General features: G+C 40.7%; 1 protein-coding gene across 2 annotated transcripts; it reads right to left on the bottom strand.

Moving 5' to 3' along the window:
• On the bottom strand, window positions 1-21,577 carry ZBTB8B (zinc finger and BTB domain containing 8B). 2 transcript variants are annotated; one of them, XM_074217728.1, is made up of 4 exons: window positions 21,539-21,577; window positions 19,465-20,513; window positions 6,134-6,312; window positions 1-3,892 (listed from the first exon to the last, which is right to left on the bottom strand). In XM_074217728.1, the coding sequence occupies exons 2-4, from the start codon at window positions 20,447-20,449 to the stop codon at window positions 3,581-3,583; spliced, it is 1,476 nt and encodes a 491-aa protein (XP_074073829.1). In that variant the 5' UTR covers window positions 20,450-20,513; window positions 21,539-21,577; the 3' UTR covers window positions 1-3,580. The 2 variants fall into 2 exon arrangements, 1 of the variants encoding a protein (XP_074073829.1); XR_012474505.1 differs by lacking the exons at window positions 1-3,892; window positions 19,465-20,513; window positions 21,539-21,577 and adding an exon at window positions 18,270-19,458 and having other exon boundaries at window positions 6,226-6,312.

Here is a 21,577-nt window from a genome sequence, read left to right as displayed (position 1 = left end):
CCCAAAAGTTGCCATTATCCATAGACCCCATTTCTAAATCCACTATACATACACATACACACACACACACACACACACACACACACACACACACACACACACACACCCTCCTTCTTCTCTGCTCATCATTTCTACAATTACAGGGTTTTTTAAGTTTCTTTGTGAACTTAGACTGAATGTACAAAAGGAAAAGGGGGTCATCAAGACTTCCCTGTGGGACTCACATCTCAAATACTACTGGCCTGTGCAGGCATAGTTGTGAATTTTCTGCTTATAAAACCATTACCAGCTCCATTGAATGACAGCTTAAAGGCAATGACAAATGCTCATAAATATCTCCTATTATAATATAGACAGTAATTTAAAATAAATAGACACTTAGTTTATGAACTGATATTGCAGATAAAAAAAAATCACCTCAAGCAAGATGACAGAACTCAGTGAGCTGAGTATAGTTACGAATGTCAGTGCTTTTAGTGAGGATACTGCTCTCCAGAATTGAGTTGAAGAGGAAATAATGGGCCATCTATGACCATAATAGGCTGAAATATTATTATGGAAAGGACCTCTATGCTGGGGAAATCTTTCAAGGATGAAATATCACATCCCATTTTCTCCTAGCCATTCTGCCACTTTCAAATATAGTAATGATCCATTTACTGGTCTGAGGATACACCTCAAAGCCAGGATTTCTTCAATTCTTTTTTTTTTACCTGAAATGAACTATTACCTTGAGCTAGTTACCTACTACCATCCATACCTTTGCAAAAAGGAGAGCCTGCCAGTTCCCAAGGCTTTGGAGGGGCAGAATCAAGGAGGATCTGTGAAGCATTCTGATTCTGAAGGTAGATACAGGGTATGTAAAGAATGAAATACTGGCATTTTTCCATTTCTAGGACACATTCCCCATCTTACTGGATCTTACCCAGTGTATATTTATGTCTTCATGCTCAGAAATACAGACAGGTTATGATCCCAAGCAGAACTGTGATTTTATTATAGGCCATTATACGTGCAAAAACTGAACTGTGAGGTAGAAAAGTCTCAAACATTTAAAGAGAGGTTAGTACAAGTTTTATAATTGAAAACAGCTTTCTGTGTATCCCTCCAGTTTAAGGTTTCTGTCTTATTAAGATCTCTCCTTTAAAACAACAGGGAAGAATCTCTGGGGGTTTTTTTTATATTAAGGAAAATGTTTCTTGCATTGGCTCATTTTTTAACAGTAAACCTCACTCCAATTCTTTCTTCCAACAGCCATAGCTCTGATTCTTTCTTTGGCTAGCTATTTAAGCCCACATCATACCAACTTCTTTGCCATGACTTGTTGGTTCAAAGTGATTTACCAATATATCATTTTTAGGCTCCTAATTAATTCTGTAAGGTATGCAGTTAATTTTGCACTCAGAAGGTAGAGAACAAATTGACTATACTACCTTCAGGAGAAACTAATTTGTACCTTAAGAGAAGGCAGAGAATGAAGCCACAGCGTAAATTTGTAAATTGCACATTGTAAAAAAGGTAAATTGGACCAATTACAAAAGATGGCCTTATTACCCAAGATTTCTTTGAGTCTAAACATTCATGCTAAAGGCTCACTTTAAGCATTCATCAGAGTAATTAAGAAGATTGCAAAGAGTATAGAAGAGTATGGTGGATCTCACAAGCATTTCCTTTTTCCCCTGGGCATTTCCTTATCTCCCTCAGGGAAACTTTGAAAAAAATCACAGGGATAGGGCAATAAAAAATTGATTTTTCAGTGAGGCAGTAATAGTGGATAGAACATCAGCCCTTAAGTCTGGAGGACCCAAATTCAAATTCTGCCTTGGATACATACTAGCTGTGACCTTGGGCAAGTTACTTAACCGCATTGCCCCACAGCACGCTCCCCAAAATAATGTACATTTCTTCTCTAACATTCTGTACTTAAGTAAAACCCATGAAATTTTCTATGGCAGCTGGATTTCTAATCTTATATAGCAATAGAGCCTTGAAATAGGAGGTGGAAAGGGAAATCAGGTTAGTATCTTAGCTCTTGGCTGATGATCTGAATGGCACAGTACAAAGGGAAAAAATACCAGATTTGGGGTTAAACCCCAGCTCTGTGTAACCTTGGGAAAAATACTCTCTGGGACTCATATTTCTTGATCTGTAAAATGGACTCTAAATCTATTATCCTATGAATTTTGGAATCACAAAATATGTACTCTGTGCCCGGTGCAACACAATATCCAAGGCTAGAAGAATTCTCCCCCAATTAGCTGTGTGATTTGAGACAAATCACTTAGCCTTTAAGGGCCTCAGTTTTCTCATCTGTAAAATGAGGGGTTTGGAATTAATGATCTTTAAGATCCCATTTGGGTTTAATATTCTATGAACTGCTGTAGAAGCTCTTCTGCTCTCTACAAAAGGCTCACTTTAAAATTTGTTATTAGAGAGAGAAAGAGAGAAAAGAGCCCCTTAGTATCTTACTGAAAACTGCCTTCTGTCTTTTCCATGTTTATTATGTTTTTTCCATGCTTACCTACCTAATCAACATATTATAGAAACTAAGTCCTAGGGGCAGCTAGGTGGCAGAGTGTACAGAGCACCGGCCCTGGAGTCAGGAGCACCTGAGTTCAAATGTGACCTCAGACACTTAATTACCTAGCTGTGTGGCCTTGGGCCAACCACTTAACCCCATTGCCTTGCACACACACACACAAAAAAGAAAGAAACTAAGTCCTAGAATTTTTTAGAATCCTCTAAAACCTTGGAAAAATGGAAACCTCAAGCCATACAGTCCTAGAATGCTGACATCTTAGAACCTTCAAATCTCAAAATCATAGAATCCTGGAATCTTAAAAGTTAATGGGAGACTTGAATGTCACATCGCTTCCTTGTCCATTACCTATAGACATCCTATTTTAAATTCAATTGTTTTACTTGCTTCCAGAAGTAACTGTTCATTTAAACCTTCATTCTAAAACAAAATATAGAATTGATAGTACCTGAATTGAAAGCATCCTTATTTGATGGAGGTAATATCAAGAGAAGTCAGAGATGAAGAGTTTTGCTAAACTCCAAGTTAGACCCAAAGCAAAATGTCTTCTTAACCATCTCTTCTCAGAAAAAGTATAGTAATTTGAAGATCAAAAGGGCAGGGGTGTATATGTGTTCATATGTGCATATAAGAGGAGGGTCAGAGGCTCTGGTACCTCCCTGGGGAGGGGGGGAATAAGAAAACAAATAATAAAACTCATTCCTACCTGCTAAGAGAACCACCTTCTCTCCTAGCAAGATTCAAACACACAGAAGTGAGAAAAAGGGAGCTGAAAAACACAGTCACAGCTTGACCACAATAAGGATTTGGCTGATAGAAATACCTCAAAATTAAAGTGCACAGCTCTAAAAAAAGTGAAAAATCATTTCAGAATCACAAAAGTCAACCCCTGCCTTGTGTTCTATTAAAATGCAAATGAGGTCATTTTTTTTTAAAAAAAAATCCTCTTAGGATTCCATAAAACTGAATCTATAGATGGTTTTGGACCATAGGATGACCAGTCTTGGGGGGGCATGAAATCCTCCATCTCCCCATCTATTGCTACATCAGTGCCTCTCGGTCCAGAAGGCTTCGATGCAGTTGTTGCTTATCATCAGAATCATCTCCAGGGGGATCATTTTCTTCACCAGACTCCACATATATGGGCCAGTCATTGTCTGTATCACCCTTCTCCTGACCCTCAGAGGATGATGTCTCCATCTGGCTCAGATTGATGGGTACTGGGTCATCCTGTGGATTTGTAATACAGGTACAGCTGTCACATAAACCAAACCGCCTCAGCCCCTGAGATAGGCTACTTGTGAAGGTTCTTCGGCAACCCTTGCAAATGATTGGTCGATTGGAGCGATGGACCTAAAACAAGGTACAGAATTACTCTTTGAAGAAACTAGATAATCTCAGTGGTAAAGGTGATGTTTAGAGGCAGGGGCAGAACTAGGATTGGAGGGTGGTGAGGACAAAGGACAAAGGAAAGTAGCTCCCCAAGGTATAAATGAACAGGGGCATGAGAAAGGCTTAATATTCTGACCTCCGTATTTCAAAAGGCTCCATGATCCTCTTCACCTGACACAGACCCCCAACCTCTAGTATGTGAATGGTGACCTCTCCACACCAATCTAAGCTCACCTTCAGAAACAGAGACTGGTCCCATCTAGAAAATGCTCTGCAAGTCTTAAGGCATAATATAAATGTCAGTTATTAATATCATCATCATTATTATTCAGCATTTCTAGATTACCAGAACTTGTCAAATCTTAGGGAATAGGAAAAAAGCATAGCTTTTTATCATGTCATGAAAGAGAATTCTGATTTTATTGAAGCATCTTACAGTTGGAGGAATTGAAGCAAGAGACATAATCATGAGCAGGAGGAGAAGGAGGAGAAAAATGTATAGATTTATAAATATTGTGATTGGAGAAGCTATGTGGTAAAAAGCATTAGACTTAGAACCAGCAAGGTTAAAATCCTACCTCTGAGCTTCAGTTTCCTCATCTGTAAAATAAATATAATAATAGCACCTACCTCCCCAGATAACTGTGAAGAACAAATAAGATATCATGAACTACTGTTATCACTGTTATTGCTATTATCACTGGACTTTTAGTTTCATTTGTGTAGAGAACTCCCAGATATGAGAAGTCTCTCCACACATGTGGATTGGCCCCTTCTCTGCAATTTACAGTCTTAGAGAGTTGTCTGGGGCACCGAAAGGTTGTGACTTGCCCAGGGTCACCCAGCCAGGATGTGCCAGAGGCAGGATTTGAATCCAGGACTTCCTGCCTCTGAGGAAAGTTCTTTCTACTACAACATACTATCTTATTGTTATTGATAATATTATTGTCTGAAAATATTGCTGTGTTCTTTGTAAATTTGTTTTTTGAGAAGTAACAATTGAGGACCAAAACCACTAGTTTTCAGCAATACATGGAAGCGCATTCTCAAACCTTTGGGGACTACATACATGCTCTGTCCTGCCTCAGCAGAGGGAACTCTCCTATGTGGATTTACTTAGGGAGTCACCCTCCCTCATATTCTCCCTTCACTCCCAACTCTCCTCTTCACCTAGTCCAAGTGTGGGCTGAGGCTCTGACACCATAGTGTTGGGACATTGGGAATAGGAATCAAGTCAAGAGTATTTATCTTAGGCACTGTGCTAAGCTAAGGATCTACTATCCTGACTGATATTCTATGATGTTGGGCAAACCATGTGACTTTTGTGCCTCAGTTTCTTCATCTATAAAATGAAGGGGATAAATAGATAACCTCTGATATCCCTTCAAGCTCCAGATCTCTCATTCTATGATTTTTAAGGTGAAAATCACCCCCTACCCAATTCCATCAAAATTTGCATTTTAAACATATTAGGGAATAGGGATCTATATTTAATAAGCTGAGGAACTTAGATGAACTAGTTTTATCTTGTCAAGTGAGGAAACAATTGTGATTTCATAATGATCAATATGATTTGTGTAATTAAATACTAATAATTTGGATTTCTTAGAGCACCCTTCCCACAAGCAGACTCTGATTTGGGAGTCAGAGAGAACAAAGCAGCCTGAAGTCATCTGTCAGCCCTGACAGGTCTGTATTCTTAAGTGAAATGAATATAAAAACTATTGACCCCACCCCCACCCCCCAAGAATTGAGAAGAATTTTTCTCCAAAAACTGTTAAGCCTGTACTGCCCTGCTCAAGCCTTAGACATGATTGTGGGGAGATCCACCTTCCCATTGTGATTCATGTATATAATCAGTGCGCCTACTACAGCAAGGTGGAGCTCCAATCAGAGTTCTTGATGTACAAATCTGTTCTTAACAATGCAACTAATAATTAAACTGTTACTTGATTCCTGGGCCCTGGCTCTGGCCTGCTCTGCTATGTCCAGGGTAGAGACTGGCTCCATAAAATTCTGTTCAGCACTTACTTTGTGCTTTGCCTCTCATCAGTTTCCCTCCTAAAAATGTTCCTCAAAGCCCGACCAAGGATTGAGGGGTCTTGACACCAGAAATCGGGAGCTGTCAGAGTGCTGCTGCCCTATCCCAGATGGTCCAGGCCCACCTGTGCCTGTAGGAAGGAGGGGCGCTCCCAGACTCACACTCAGAGCATGGCTCCGCAGGTGCTCCTGTCGGGTGAACCTCTTGCCACAGGTATCGCAGGGATAGGGCCTCTCACCGGTGTGGGAGCGGATGTGCCGTTTGAGGATGCCCTTCTGCTTGGCTGTGTATGGGCAGAAAGGGCACTTGTGGAGTTTGATGGGAACCACCAGCACGTCACCTTGAAAAGCAAATGAATTGTTTAAACTGCCCTCTAATAGAAACAGAAGAAGCAGACAATCGGATTATCACAAATACATTAATCTAGGGGTGGGATACTGTATAAGTAAGAATTAGTCACTACACATGTTTCTGGAGTGCTCTGCCCTCTCTGAAGCACTTTCCTCATGCCAACTTTGGGAGGGAAGATATGTGGGATTGGGTGATCTTTAATGTCCCTTCCAGCTCAAAATCCTAAGTGTTGTTATCCCCATTTTATAGATGAGAAAATAGGCTCAGGGACTTTTCATGGCTTGCCCATAGTAAGGAAACAGGAATTCTGTCATTTCACAAACCTTATCCGAAGAATACTTTGCTTGGTGTCTGGTAGTAGGTACTGAATAAATATTTATTTTGCACCTTCCTTCCTTCATAAGTAGTTTGTGGCACAGTGGATAAAGCACTGGCTTTGGAGACATGAAGATCTGAATTCAAATCCTGCCTCAGTCACTATGATCCTAGGCAATCCTGTCTACCCTCTGACTACTGTTTCCTCAACTATAAAAGGGGAATAATAATCATGGTGCTTTCCAGGATCCTTGTGAGGATCCAGTAAGATAATAATCATCCAGTGCTGAGCTCAGGGTCTGGTACCTAGAAAATGGAAAGGTTTATTCCCTTCCCCTCTCCCTTTATACTTCAAAGGAACCTGAGATCATGGCAACTGACCCTTCCTTTCACAGAGAAGGAAACTTGAGGTACAGTTAGGGGGAACCAACTTATCCATAGCTGATCAATAAGTCAATAAACACTTATTAAGTTATTAATGGGTCAAGCATTTTGCTTAGTGCTAAGGATTCAAAAGCAAAAATGAAAGTCTCTGCTCTCAAGGAGCTTAGATATAAAAAGGAAGACAAAGTGCACCCAGATACAGACAGAATAACTCCAGGGTAGTCTGAGGACAGGACACTAGCAGGTGGAGAGCTTGGGAAAGGCTGCAGATACAAAGTAGTGCTCAAGCTGAGTCTTTAAAGGAAGGAAGGAAGGGAGGGAGAGAGGGATTTTAGGAGGTAGCAGTGAGAAGGGAGGTCATTCCAGGCCTGGGGAATACAAAGGCCTGGCTATGGGAGACTATGTAACCTAAGGGAAGAGCACCAAGAAGATTGCTTTGGCCAGATTGTATGGTCTCTGGCATACATATCTTTTTTTTTTAATTTATTTTTCCAACTATATGCAAAGATAGTTTTCAACAATCATTTTTTGGTAGGGTTTTCAGTGTCATTTTTTTTCCCTTCCTCCCCTCTCTCCCCCCGACAGATAGCAATCTAATTTAGTTTATGCCATATTAATCATGCTGTGAAAGAAAATTCAGAACAAAAAGGAAAAAACCATGAGAGGGAAAAGACCATAAAAATTGTTTTAAATTTGAATTTTAAAAATTCTAGCCTACACTTCTATGTAAATCTAATTTATTTTAAGGATATCCTAATTTCTACAGTTTCTACAAATTCAATAGGGAACATCACCTTACTGTTTCCAGGTCAACCCAAGGACAAACATGGATATGAGAGTATCAGAATACCCTAGTCCAGAAGTGTATGCTTCATAATTTCTGATACATTAAATACAAGAAATATTATCTAAAAAAGATCTTAATGGGTTGGAAAGTATATAAGGTGAAACTTGACAAATATAAAAAACTTGTATTTGGGTTAAAATAAAAAAAGCTTCACAGGGGGGTGGCTAGGTGGCATAGTGGATAAAGCACCAGCCAGCCTTGGAGTCAGGAGTACCTGGGTTCAAATACGGTCTCAGACACTTAATAATTACCTAGCTGTGTGGCCTTGGGCAAGCCACTTAACCCCATTTACCTTGCAAAAACCTTAAAAAAAAAAAGCTTCACAGGTTAAAAGTTGGAGAGGCATGGACAGATAGCACTGATCTGAATAAGACCGAGGAGTTCTAAGAACTGCCCTGCCCAAGCACTTTGCCATCCAGTGACACTAGACACTTCATTTCTCCAAGTTAAGGGCAAATTCATTACTCATACACAGGATGAAATAGAGTCCCAAAAGCTAATTCAACTTTTGTTACACAAAAAAGGCACATAAGATCTTGAATGGGAGAGGAAACTTTTCTGCTCAGCTCAGCTGGGCTGGGCTTGGGTCACCTGGCACCTGGCCATCACCCTGGAGGACACTGACCAGATGGCAAGTACCCATGGCAAGACTGTGATGAAGCCCCAGCTGATGGGCCCTCTCTCAACAAGCTGATTCTTCTACATCACTCTAACTCACTCTCCCACTCTCCACAACAGTTCTTCCAAATCTTTTTTATCCTCAGTCTCTAATGTTCTCCCCTCCCTCAGCTGAGAAACTAGCCTATTTCACTGAAAAAATTGTGGCCATTGGCTAAAAGCTCTGTCTTCATTATATTATTATTATTATTATTATTATTATTATTATTATTATTATTATTATCATCCCCTCTTCCTCAACTTGCATAATACAAGGCCGTGACGCCTTCCACCACTGTCTCCTCCTTCACTGCCTTCCCCTGTGATGAGGTGGCCCTTCTTTTTGACAATGCAGACGCCTCAACATACCCACATAATCCCATTTCCTCCAGTAGACTGTCCTCTCCATTGTCTCCACTCTTGCATTAATCTTTTTTTTCTTGCATTAATCTTTAATCTCTTCCAGTTTTCAGGTCTATTCCCTGCTGCCTGCAAACATACCTGTGTCTTCTTCTTCCTCAAAAAACCTGAACCATCCATCCTTGCTAGCTATTGTCCCATATGTCTCCCCCGCCCTTTTGTGCCTAAACCCCTCGAGAAGGTCTCCTACAAGAGGTAACTTCTTTTCCTTTCCTCCCATTCTTTTTTTAAAATTTTTTCAGGGTAATGAGGTTAAGTGATTTGCTCAAGATCACAGTTTGGTAATTATTAAGTGTCTGAGGCTGAATTTGAACTCAGGCTGGTGCTCTCTATCCATTGTACCACCTAGCTGCCCTCCTCCTTGAAAAATCCTTGAATCATCCATAAGAAAAATGTTTCTTAACTCTCAGTGGTTTGGCTTCCATCTTCAAAGTTACCAGTGATTTTTAAATTGCCAAACCTAATGGCCCTTTCTCTGTCCTCACCCTCCTTGACCACTCTGCAGTCAATGATCACCCTCTTCTTCTTAACACCTTCTTCTCTTTAGGTTTTCAGAACACTACTCTTTCTTGGCTCTCATAATAGGTATTTAATAAATGTTTAGTGACTGACTAAGAAGACTTAGGGGGGAAGTGATAGATGACAATTTATCTGACAAGCTCTTACTTGGAAATTAAATTAAATTTGTTCTAATTGGCTTCAGAGGACAGAATCAGTCACAATGGGTGAAGTGTGATAGAATGAAAAAATTCTTCACAATTAGAGCTTTGTAAAAAAGTGCTTTGTAAAAAGATTGCTTCAGGAGGGTGTGGATGGAAATAGACATTTAATAAATATTTATTGTTTATTGACATCTAGGATACAAAGAAAGGCAAAGCACAGAACTTGCCCTTGAAAAATTAAAAATCTAATGGTGGAGACAACATATAAAAAATTTGTACAAGCAAGTTAGATATAGGATTAACAGGAAAGAATCAGCAGGGGGAAGCAAAATTTAGAGGAACTGGGAAGGGCTTTTTGTAGAAGGTGAGATTTTAGTCAGAACTTGAAGAAATCGAGAGAAGGCAGATAAAAAGCATTTTGGGTATGGAGGAAAGTCAGGGGAAAATGCCCTTAATTTGGAGATATGGAGTGTCTAGTGTCACTGGATGGCAAAGTGCTTAGGCAGGGGTAGGAGGTGGTGGTGGAGGGGGAAGAGCAGGGCATAAGGTTTAAGAAGCTGGAAAGGGGGAGGGAAGGGTTGGTTATGAAAAACTTTGCAAGTTAAACAGAGGATTTTATATTTGATCCTGGAGGTGATAGAGTCAGACTACTAGAGTTTGTTGAGTAGGAGGGTGACATGGTCTGATCTTCATTTTAGGAAAATTACTTTGATAAATGAGTGAACTGGAGTGGGGACTTGAGAAAGGCAAAACCCACCAACAGACTACTGCAGTAATCCCCATATGAAGTGATGAAAGTTTGCACCAAGGAGGCAGCAATGTGACAGAAGTGAATACAACAAAGGTGAAGTCAACAGGTCTTGAAAACAGATTAAATATTGGGTGAAGGACGAACTATTGTGAGGAGTTCAAAGTGACTCCTAGGTTGGGAGCCTAGGTGACTTGGGAGATGGTGGCACCTTCAACAATAGAGGAATTTGGAAGAGGGAAGGATTTAGAGGGGAAAGATGAGTTCAAGACAGGAATTGATTAATTCATTGACTAACCACAATTCCAATGAAACATGCTATAGATAGAGAGCTGATGAACTCATAGTGCAGATTGAAGTATATATCTTTCTTCTTTCTTTCTTTTCTTTTTTTGCAGGGGGTAGGACCTAACTAATGCAAGAAGTTCTTTTGTATTGCCACATTTGTTTTTCTTGCCTTCTCAATGGGTAAGAAGAGAAAATTTGTGATTGAAAATTAAATGAAGCAAAAATTAAGATGAGTTCAGTTTTAGACATGTTGAATTTATGATGTTGAACATCTAATTTGAGATGTCTAATAGGCAGCTGGAGAGGTAAGACTGGAGATCAACAGAGAAATTAAGGCTAGATAAGTATATTTGAGTACCCTCAGTTTAGAGATGGTCATTTGATCCATAGAAACTGATAAAATCACCAAATAAATAATCTAGAGGCAGAAAAGAATAGGGTCCAGCATATAGCCCTGGGGAACAACCATAGTTGTCAGGCATGAAAAAAAGAAAAAGGAAAATCAGGCAGGTACAATGAGAAGATGAAGAAAATAATGTCCTGAAAACCTAGAGAGAAGAGGATGTCAGAAGTCAAAAAGGATGATGACAGAGCAAAGGTCATTAGAATGCACAATTTAAAGGTCATTGGTAACTGTAGAGACAAAAATTTCAGTTAAATAGACCATAGAAAGCTAAGAAGAGTGAGGAGAAAGGAAGTGGAGGCACCTATGTAGATAGTCTTCTCAAGCCTCTACAAAAGAGAGGAAAAATAAGGGACCAAAGCTAGTGGGGATGGATGATTCAAGGATTTTTTTGATACCAGGGAGATGTGTGCATGTTTGCAACCTGCAGGGAATCAACCAGTAGACAGGGAAAGCCTGAAGATAAGGGGAAAATCTACTGGAGGAGATAGAATGCACCTTGGCAAGGAAAAGGGCCACCTCAAAATGGCCTTAGTTTTGTTTTAGTAAAATATGAAACAAGACTTTCAGTCAAGAAAGTGGGGGCAGGAGGGGAGTCATGGGAGGTTTGAAAAGGAATGAAAAGGTTTGGAAAAACTGTTGTGAAGAGTGGTATGGTGAGTTTATTAGGGAAGTATAAAAGGATTGCCTCACAGCAGGCCATTAGCTAGGGCCCAGCTGAGGTTATGTAACAAATCTGTAGAGGACTCATAATTTTCTCCACTCTTGTACAGAAGCAGATGTGTAGGCAAAGAGAGCACCAGATGATGGAAGTGATCCAAGGCTGAGGTTTAGCAGAGTGGAGATAATTACCTAGCTGTGTGATCTTTGACAAGTCACCTAACCCCACTGTCTTGTAAAAAAGAAAAAGAAAAAGAGAGGGTTGGGTATTGAAAGGCAGAGGGAGAGCAGTAATGCCAAAAGATTGTGATCAAATAAGGGAATTCAAGTTCATGAACTCATAGGTAGTGTATTAATGTGCTTAATAAATGTTTATTGACTGGGGGTAGCTAGGTGGCGCAGAGGATAAAGCACCAGCCCTGGAGTCAGGAGTACCTGGGTTCAAATCCGGTCTCAGATACTTAATAATTACCTAGCTGTGTGGCCTTGGGCAAGCCACTTAATCCCATTTGTGTTGCAAAAAAAAAAAAAAAAAAAACTTAAAAAAAAAGAAAAAATGTTTATTGACTGACCAAAGTTTATACCAAAGGCAAAATCACTTCTGTTTTTCCTCCACTGGGCTTTACCCAAAGGGTTCCCACCATGCTTTGTCCCTCAGATTCCTAGATTTCCTCATATGAGTACAACACTATAACCCACCTCTTCTAACTATCCTATTTCTTTTAGATTTTTATTAGTATGGCTTCTTTTTATCTATCATAACATGAACTCTGTAATCTAACCAGATTTGTAAAAAAAAAAAAAGAGGAAAATGGAATACAAAGGTTTGTAGCAAGTGAGAGTATAAGGGTTGATAGGATCTAATGCAAATAGGAGGAGAGAGGTGTGCTTTCCCCAAGTACAGGGGAAGCATAGTTTGGCAGTTCAGACAAAACAAAAATAAGATTTTAAAATTTTGAAATTTGTCCATTGTTAACAGTGAGAATCTTCTTGCTGGTTTTGCCATCCTAGTATCCAAAGCACTCCATGGCTTTCACAAATGGGAGCCATTTGTGTTGCACCCAGCATCTGCCATGGACAAGGTGCCAGAACCAGTGTGCTTCAGGAAAAGCAGAATCCCTTGTAACAAAATTTCTTCTCTACAGTGTTCAGAGCATGAAAATTTTCTGTCTTTAGAAACTTGTCTGCAAAGAGCTGAAAAGTAACTCAGCTTAGGGACTCATTATCAACTGAGAAATTGAAGTACATAATGAGGTTGGCCATGAACATGGATGATTGGACTGGGAATACTGATGGGGGCAACAGTAGTGTGGGTCATTGTCAAGTAGCCAAAGTTTGGTTCTCAACAGCAGAATCTTCAAAACCCGTCCTTTCTTCTGAATTGGGTGTGCCTATCTAGGGCCAGACTCCAAAAATTAATTTGGCCACACTAATCAGCCATATTTTTGAGGTTAAATTTGGCTTCCCATATTGTAAGCTTTAGTTCCTCTTACTCATTGGCTAAATTTTGGACATTTATATGTAAAAATTGAAAGCCATATTTTTTTAATTGCTGGTTTCTTTAGTTTTTTTATGCAATTAACTTCTGAGTATCTCAACTGTTATGGGTATTTCTTCATAGTTGTTACTCTCTAACTTGGTAGATATACACATGCAATTTTCTCCTTCCCCTGTTTTTTAAAGACCTTTTGATTAGATCTGCAAGACTAAAAGCAAATATATAATCTTACCATCCTTTGTTAGGTGTATTACATCTAGGGCCAGGAGTTGTCATTCCTAGAGGTTAAGTCATGGTCCAGAAGTCCCATTTTCAGATATTATCTTCTTAGCCAACTATCTTCTTTCCAAATCAGTATTTCTCTTCTGTATTCTTTTCCTTTAATGATGTCCCAACCTTTTGGTTGCATTTCAAAGAATGTAGTATAAAGCTACCTATTTTAACTGACATAGTCCAAATCTGCTCTTTAAGTTCTGTCATCATTCTTAGATTAGTGTCATATGATTCCATCAGTGATATCAAAAATCATAGCTGTTCATTTAGTCTCAAATACCTTATGTTTACTACTTCCCCAGGGTCACAGAGCAAATAAGCTCTAAAGACAGAATTAGATTCCAGATGGTTCAAGGTTCCTTCCTTTCTGCCACCTTCCAATAACACTCTACCCCAGAATTCACAACCTTCAGTCAGGAGAGGAAGTATGGTAGATCAAAAAGAATACTTGGTCACTTACTCAAAACTAACATTGATATGTCATTTTAAAGTTTGAAAAGTGATCTCATTTAATCCCCACAATAATTCTATGAGATCCCCATTTCACAGATAAGGAAACTGATTCTAAAATAAAGCAGTGACATGTCTAGGAACTCACAGCTAGAGAGAAGACAAAGCTTTAATAAAGCACTGTCAGTGTTTGGTCCTAATCCAAGGCAATGCAAATCCAAGCAAGCCTAGCCTGGCATTCTCTGCCCTTGAGGCTTTGAAATTCTAATGGAGGAGCCGGAAAGCATCTAGTATGTGTCTAAGAGAGGATTCAGCCTCAGGCCTTCCTGACTTCAAGTCCCACATTCAATTCCACCAGGTCTCTTGGTTCTGTGTTAGATATTGTTGTGCCTCCAAGGGTGGTCATCTGGCATACATTCTCTCCTTTCCAAACTGATTCTGGACCAGCCTTGAAAACAGAACAAATCTGAATCTTCCTACTTTGATCTGCTACCCACAGGTAACCTCAGAGAAGAAGGCATAGGAAATGGTCTGTGGCTGCCACCTTCGGTCCCTGGTTCAACTCCTTTGACTTCTTAAAAATGATAAAAAAAAAAATGGCCAGTTTGGCAAAATCATATGCTATATTTCTATCAAGTACAGAACTTCCTTCCTAATGCCCCAGAATTGCTGGTGACTTCAATTCACTGATGACCAAGATCAGCGTTGAAGCTGGGGACACAAGGAAAGTAGTAGAAAGAGGGCTGGATATGGAGTCAAATGCCGATTCTGTCATTTACTAATAGTGGCACTTTGGCTAAGTTAAGGACTCTTTTCTAGACCTCAGTTTCCTCATCTGCAAAATGAAGAGACTGGACTAAAATCAGGGATCCTAAACCTTTTTAGGTCATGAATCACTTTGGCAGGCTAGTGAAGCCTACATATTCCTCAGAATCATCTTTTTAAATGCAAAAACAAAACAAAGCATGGAATTACAAAGGATATCAATTATCTTGAAATAAAGATGTAATTTTTCCCCATCTAATTCTTAGACCACCCTTAAAAGTCATCCATGGACTTTGAGGTTCCACGAATTCTTAGATCATTTTATTGCTAGGATTCCTCCTAGTTTAGAATGCATGAAATGGGTCTAGTTTTGATAAGTATCATGGCATTCTTTCTTCATTAGGAACTAGGAACTAGACTGTGATTTCCTAACTATAGGAAATTTTGGGGGGAGAAACTCCTTTTACTAGTACAGGTTGGCACCCTTTATGCAATTTAGTCTTAGAGTAGAGTACTAAAAAGTTAAGTGATTTGTCAAGGGCCATATAATCCTTAAGGTGGGATTTGAATCCAGATATTCCTGACTTCAAAGCTAATTCTCTAGCCACTATACCAAGCTGCCATAAGTCCTTCTGTGTAGTGTACCTTCTCTACACTGTCTTCACTGACTCAGAAATGGGCCTAAAGGCTGAGACCAAAGGGACTTTTCAAATGACAGCTTGATGCAATGGGAAGAACACCAGACTAGCAATCAAGGAGACCTGTGCTCAATCCTCTATGCCACTGCTAATTTAGAGTGTGACCTTGGAAAAGTACTTTTTCTTCTTTGGATCTTACTCTTCCCATCTATAACAAATTAAGACACTGGATAGGATGTAAAGGGTCTCTTCTAAGATTAAAATTTTCAGTGACTCTGTTGTCAGACCTCCATGAATGAGGAGACAGTGCTCACCCACCTCTCTTGAACTCATAGGAAATGACCTGACAAACTTTGCAAATGTCACATCAGAATTGTTTGTACACAACTAAATGACCTAAGTTATAATCTTAAAGTCAAAAGCTTTAGAAATTTCCTCAAGTGGGGAGAACTATCAATCAATCAACTACCTTTTACTGTTGCCTGCTAGGTGAAGGAGCAGAGATAAAGTGTTTTTATGGAGGGCATGATATAGCCATGATGATAAGACCTGAGCATGTGAAGAGAGTGCCACATTGACTCCATAAATCACTTCAAAAAACATTTATGCAACAACTGCTGTGTGAAGTCCATGTAGACCCTGAGGAATGTACAAAGTTCTGATAAGGCACAGCCCTTGTCTTCATAAATGTTACAGTTTAATGGAGAATTTGAAATATCACAAAGACCTCAGAGATACTTGAGGGATCTGTGATTTCACTAGTGTATTCTTTGCCCCATTACTGATTATAATCCCTCCAAACCTTGGTGGATAGGGCAGACCATAGCTGAAAAGACCTATTACCTAGAGACTAACCATTTGAGGATGAACAATTGTCACATTAACTAGACTGGGTTCTCAAATAACAGTCACAGCCTACAATCAGGCCCCCACTTCCCAGCTTTCAAGGTAGACCCAGTAAGAACTTGTACTTTGGTTAGCACATTACTTGCTAATCCAAGGTCATTCTCCATGCTTTAGTGAACCCTCAATGGAGAACTTAACTGGAAAACACACAAATTAAGGATCAACCCCTAAGAATAGTGTGTATAAAATATCATGTGAGGTCTGAGGAAGGAAAGGTCACAATGAATCAGCAGAGTTGGGGATGGAGAACATCAAGAGAAGCTTCACTGAGGTGCAAGAATCTGAGTTGGAGGGGAGGCTAGGTGGCGCAGTGGATAAAGCACCGGCCTTGGAGTCAGGAGTACATGGGTTCAAATCCAGTCTCAGACACTTAATAATTACCTAGCTGTGTGGCCTTGGGCAAGCCACTTAACCCCATTTGCCTTGCAAAAACTAAAAAAAAAAAAAAAAGTCTTAGTTGGGCTTTAAAAGACAAGTAGGATTTCAGAGTGAGATGAAACAGGAGGATATCCTCAGGATAGAAAACCACAAGAGCAAGGCACAGAGACCAGAAAGTGCAGCGAGACATGAATAAACAGTGCTGTTTGGCTAACATGCTTAGAGGAAAATAATATAAGATATCTAGAGAAATAGGATAGTGCATCATAGAATGAAATTCAAGTCAGTGGATATGAGCTCAAATTTTGTTTCTGTCACTTCCTACATGCATGACTTTGAACAAGTCACACCTCTTTGGGACGCTGTTTCCTAATCTGAAAAATGAGGGGGTCAGGCTAGATGTCCTGTCTGAGATCCTACTTGAGGTCCTTGCTAGCTCTAAGTCTATAAATCTATGAATGCTAAATTCAAACTAAGTTCAAACTAAGGAAATTGATCTTTGATTAGGAGGCAGGCAATAGAGAGCCACAACAGCGTCTTTTTTTTTAATTTTAGTCACTTTATTTGCATAATTCCAAATTGCTTTGCAAAATGTTATTTCACAGCTCCACCAACAACGTATTAGTGCATTTATCTTTCCACAATCCCTTCAACATTGACTGTTGCCATTTATTGCAATTTTTGTCACAACCCAGAAGTCATCTTGGACTCCTCCTCATTCTCTTAAACCCCTCATAAACAAGTTGTTGCTAAAACCTGTCGATTTTACCTCTGCAACATCTCTGAAATATTCCTCTTTCTGTCCTCTAACAAAGCCACCACTCTTGCACAAACCCTCATCACTATCTGTTGGTGAATCTACTTGCCTCTAGTTTCTCTCCACTCCAATTCATCCTCCATTCAGTCACTAAAGTGATTTTTCCTATAATGCAGGTGCAATCATGTTACACACACACACACACACACACACACACACACACACACACACACACACACACACACCACATGCTTCCTCTTGGCTCCCAGATCAAATACAAAGTACCCTGTTTGGCATTCAAAGCCCTTTATACCCCCCTCATAGCTTTCCAGTCTTTGTTCATGTTACATTCCCCAATATTTTCCTTGATCTAGTGACACTGTCTTCTTGGTTGTTCCATGAACAAGACACTATCTTTCACCTTCAGTCATTTTTTTCTGGCAGTCTCTCTTGCCTGAAATGCACTTCCTCCTCCACTCTAAGTACTGATTTTCAGTCCCAACTGAAAATTTAACAAGAAGCCTTCTTCAACTCCATTTAATTCCAGGTTCTTCCCTCTGTTAATTATTTCCTTTTTATTCTTTATGTGACTTGCTTTGTCTATGTTTGTTTGCATGGTGTCTCCCCCATTAGATTGTAAGATCCTTGAGAGCAGAGACTGTCTTTGGTCTCTATTTTATAGTCCCAGTACTTATTATCACAGGTCTGGCACATAGTGGGCATTTGATAAATGTTTATTGATTATATGTAACATAAAGTAGTTTAACTAAATGACCTCTTAGGTTCCTCCTAGCTTTAGCTGTATAATGGTTCAATGATCTTATCACCAGATCAATGCATAAAGAAGATACATCCAGCAGCATGGGAAAGATGGACTGAACACACAGATAATCTTACCTGTTTGAAGGTTGCTGCAGCAGTTCCCATGGATGACAAGAATAAGGTGGTGGCAAAGATTTGGAAATCGAAGGTGTACCCATCAATTGGGGAATGGCCGAACAAGCTGTGGTCTAATATGATTGTGTTGGAATACTATTGTGCTATAAGAAATGATGAACAGGATGGTTTTAAAAAAAAAAACATGAAATGAACTGAAGCAAAGTGAAGTGAGTAGAACCTGGAGACATTATATATAGTAACAATATTGTGAAGATGATCAACTGTGACTCCTTAGTTAATCCAATCTATACAGTGATTCAAAATAATTCCAAAGAACTCATGATAAAAGATGCTATCCATTTCCAGAGAGAAAACTAATAAACTCTGAATGCAGATTGAAAATTTTCTTTTAACTCTCTTTATTTTTATTGTTTTATTTTATTTTCTTTTGCAACATGACTAATATGGAAATATGTTCTGTATGATTTCATATGTATAATCGATATCAAATTGCTTGCCTTTTCAAAGAGGGGGAAGGGACAGGAGGAAGGGAGAGAATTTGAAACTCAAATTTTTTAAAATGTTAAAATAATTTTTATATATAAATGGGAAATATTTTAATGAAATAAAAATATATTTTTAAAAATGAATAATATGGTAGTTATATAGGCAAATGCCCCTGGAGAAAACAGAAGTTAATATGGTGCAGTTCTAAAAGCTCAGGACTAACAATCTGGCAACTTTAGAGCTGCTAGTCCTAGTTTTAGCACTAACTCAATGACCTTAAGTAAGTCACTTCCTGTCTCTAAGTCCCAATTTACTTTCCTCATCTGTCAAATGAAAGGATTGAACTAAATGATCTTTAAAGCCCCTTCCATCTCTTAATAATCCTGAAGTGTTACTTCTAAGGTTTACTCAACTGTATACATGTTGCATCTAACTACTAGAATATAAACTCCTTGAGAGTAAAGACTGTTTCATTTTTATCTCTGTATCCTCAGTGCCTACCACTGTGCCTTGCCCATAGCAGACACTTATTCAATATTTATAATATTTATATATGACTGTATTTATAATATTTATATATGACTGTAGGGCTCTCACAGGTACTCAGTAAATCTTTGTGGATGATGAGAATACATGGCTATGTGTAGTAAACATCAAATAAGAGGTACAGATGGGAAAGGCTTTCACAAGTAGATGATGATCTCACCTGTATCTTCTCCATACCAGTCACTTGGGATGTCCATTCCAGAGCTCACAGCCATACCTGCATCCTCTGGTCGGCTCTCAAAATTTCGAGAAAAGTGGACAGCATCCTCTTTGTTCTGGATTGTACTGTTACGCAAAAGGGCTTCCAAAAACTGCTTCATGTGGTAATTATTACAGGCCAGGTCCAGGGCCTGGCTCCCTGGCAAAACCCCCTCTATGGGCTCCAGAGCCAGTGGGGCTGAGAACTGCTGCAGTCGGTCACCAATTTCTACTTCAACCTCTGCCTCATCAGAGTCAAATTCCACTTTGGGTTCTGTCCCTTTGGGCAGAGAAGGGAAGTCATCCATAGAGTCGCCAGCTGGGGGGCCTTTTACCACCAGCTCCAGTGGGTGGCAGCTGGTACAATCCTCACAAGGGGCATCTTGGGGGCAGTTCCCAACTTCTCTTTGTTCTGGCAATGGCACCAAGATGGGGCACTGGCTTTTGGGACCACAGGGAATCATCTCCTGGCCAGATGCAGCACTCCTATCATCTGTCTGGTGAGCAGCTGCAACAGCTGCAGCAGCTGCAGCAGCCACGACTGCCACCGCAGCTTCCTTTTCCATCTTCCGGCATATGTCAAGGGAGGAGCGGATATAAGACTTGCAGAAGTTTACCACATCTGTCATCTGTAGGTAGCTGGCAGCTGACATGATCTCTATCACATTCTCCCCACACAGATCCAATTTCCCCGAATAGAGAAAATCCAGGATAGTAGAGAAGGCTTCAGAAGTAACAATGTCTAAAGAGGCTGTGCTGTGCCGCCCACTGTCCTGGATATAATGGATCAGCAGAGCTCGGAAGTATCCGCTGTTGGCAAACAGAATGTTCCTATGGGCTTTGAAGATCCGTCCTTCCACAATGATGCTACAGTCACAGAAGAAGTCTCTCTTGCGTTGCTCATTGAGCTCCCCCAAGAGCTTGGTGTAATAAGACTGCATCTCCATTTCTGCTACAGCCACAGCCACAGCTGTCACTGATCCTGCTAAGGGTGCTAGCTGCCTGTGATCCCTGTCAAGATTTTTTAAAAGGTGATAAAAAAATTATTCTATCTTATAAAAGTTGTTTCTTAAATTATCAAATCATTTCTTAAATGATTTCCTGCTGTGAGTCAATGTATAGTACAAAGCATCTAATTCAAAGAGCCAAAGACTGGAGAGACAGTGTTTTAGTAGTCATATAAAGCCCTCCTCCTTGGCAGCAGACATAGACTCGGTTGGAATCCAGAATTACTTACCAGCTTTATGATCCTACATAAATCACTCGCCTTCTCTAAATCTCAGTTTTTTCATCCATAAAAAAATGGAAGTAATAATTGCTAATAAGCTCCAAGAATTGTGAAAATTAAATAAAACAATTATATAAACTGTGGAAGGAAATGGGTGATAGAGATTAGACTTGTGATTTCAGTGGGTTAAGAAACCCCCAACTGTGGAAGCCCCCCCTAGTAACGCCCTGCAACTTGTTGCTGAGAGAACTATCCGGACCCGGCCTGGATCACAGCCGGACGGGCCAGGAAGGGCAGCGGAAGGCCGGCCGCCCCCGGCTCCCAGGCCGGCTCCCAGGCCGTAAGATCGGCTGCTTCTCACACTGTCGGTCCTCACTCCTCAGGGGCTCAAGTGAAAGGCTGAGGGGACTGAGAGGGCTGAGCCGCGGGCACTGCCCATCGGGTGGGTGAAGCGCCCACAGCCAAGCCCGCCCTTTGCCTTTACCGGACAGGCCAGGTACAAGCCTGGGGCCGCGGGGCACGGGCCCGAGCCAGGCGCTCCCCGGGGGACAAGGCAAAGAGGGGCCCGGGGCCCTGGATCCCGGGACCAGGCGGAGGGGTCCCCGGCTTCTCTCTCCTCTCCATCCTCCTCCTCCTCCCCGGGCTCCGCTCCAGCCTGGCCCAAGGCGGGCAGGAGAGGGGCGGATCCCAGCCGTCCGCCCCGCGGCAGCGCAACGCGCCCGACCCCCGGCCCCAGGGATGGCCCCCAGACCAGCCTCCCGCCTCCCCGGGAAGAGGGGACCCCCGGGGCAGCCTCCCCCGGCCTCACCTCCGAGCCGGCCCGGGCCGCGCCGCCACCGAACCGCAG

The sequence above is a fragment of the Macrotis lagotis genome, chromosome 1, assembly GCF_037893015.1.
Source record: "Macrotis lagotis isolate mMagLag1 chromosome 1, bilby.v1.9.chrom.fasta, whole genome shotgun sequence".
NCBI lineage: Eukaryota > Metazoa > Chordata > Mammalia > Peramelemorphia > Peramelidae > Macrotis > Macrotis lagotis.
The sequence above is the reverse complement of the archived record's forward strand: the minus strand, read 5'-3'. Positions and strand labels throughout refer to the sequence as shown.

What these genes read in the sequence shown, in the direction of transcription:
- ZBTB8B (XM_074217728.1), bottom strand. Translation starts at nt 20,449, where the DNA reads ATGGAGATGCAGTCTTATTACACCAAGCTCTTGGGGGAGCTCAATGAG. An exon ending in CTGGTATGGAGAAGATACAG is followed by an intron (nt 6,313 to 19,464) that starts GTGAGATCATCA and finishes TTGCTTTTCAAG; the next exon opens with GTGACGTGCTGGTGGTTCCC. An exon ending in TGCGGAGCCATGCTCTGAGT is followed by an intron (nt 3,893 to 6,133) that starts GTGAGTCTGGGA and finishes ACCTTGTTTTAG; the next exon opens with GTCCATCGCTCCAATCGACC.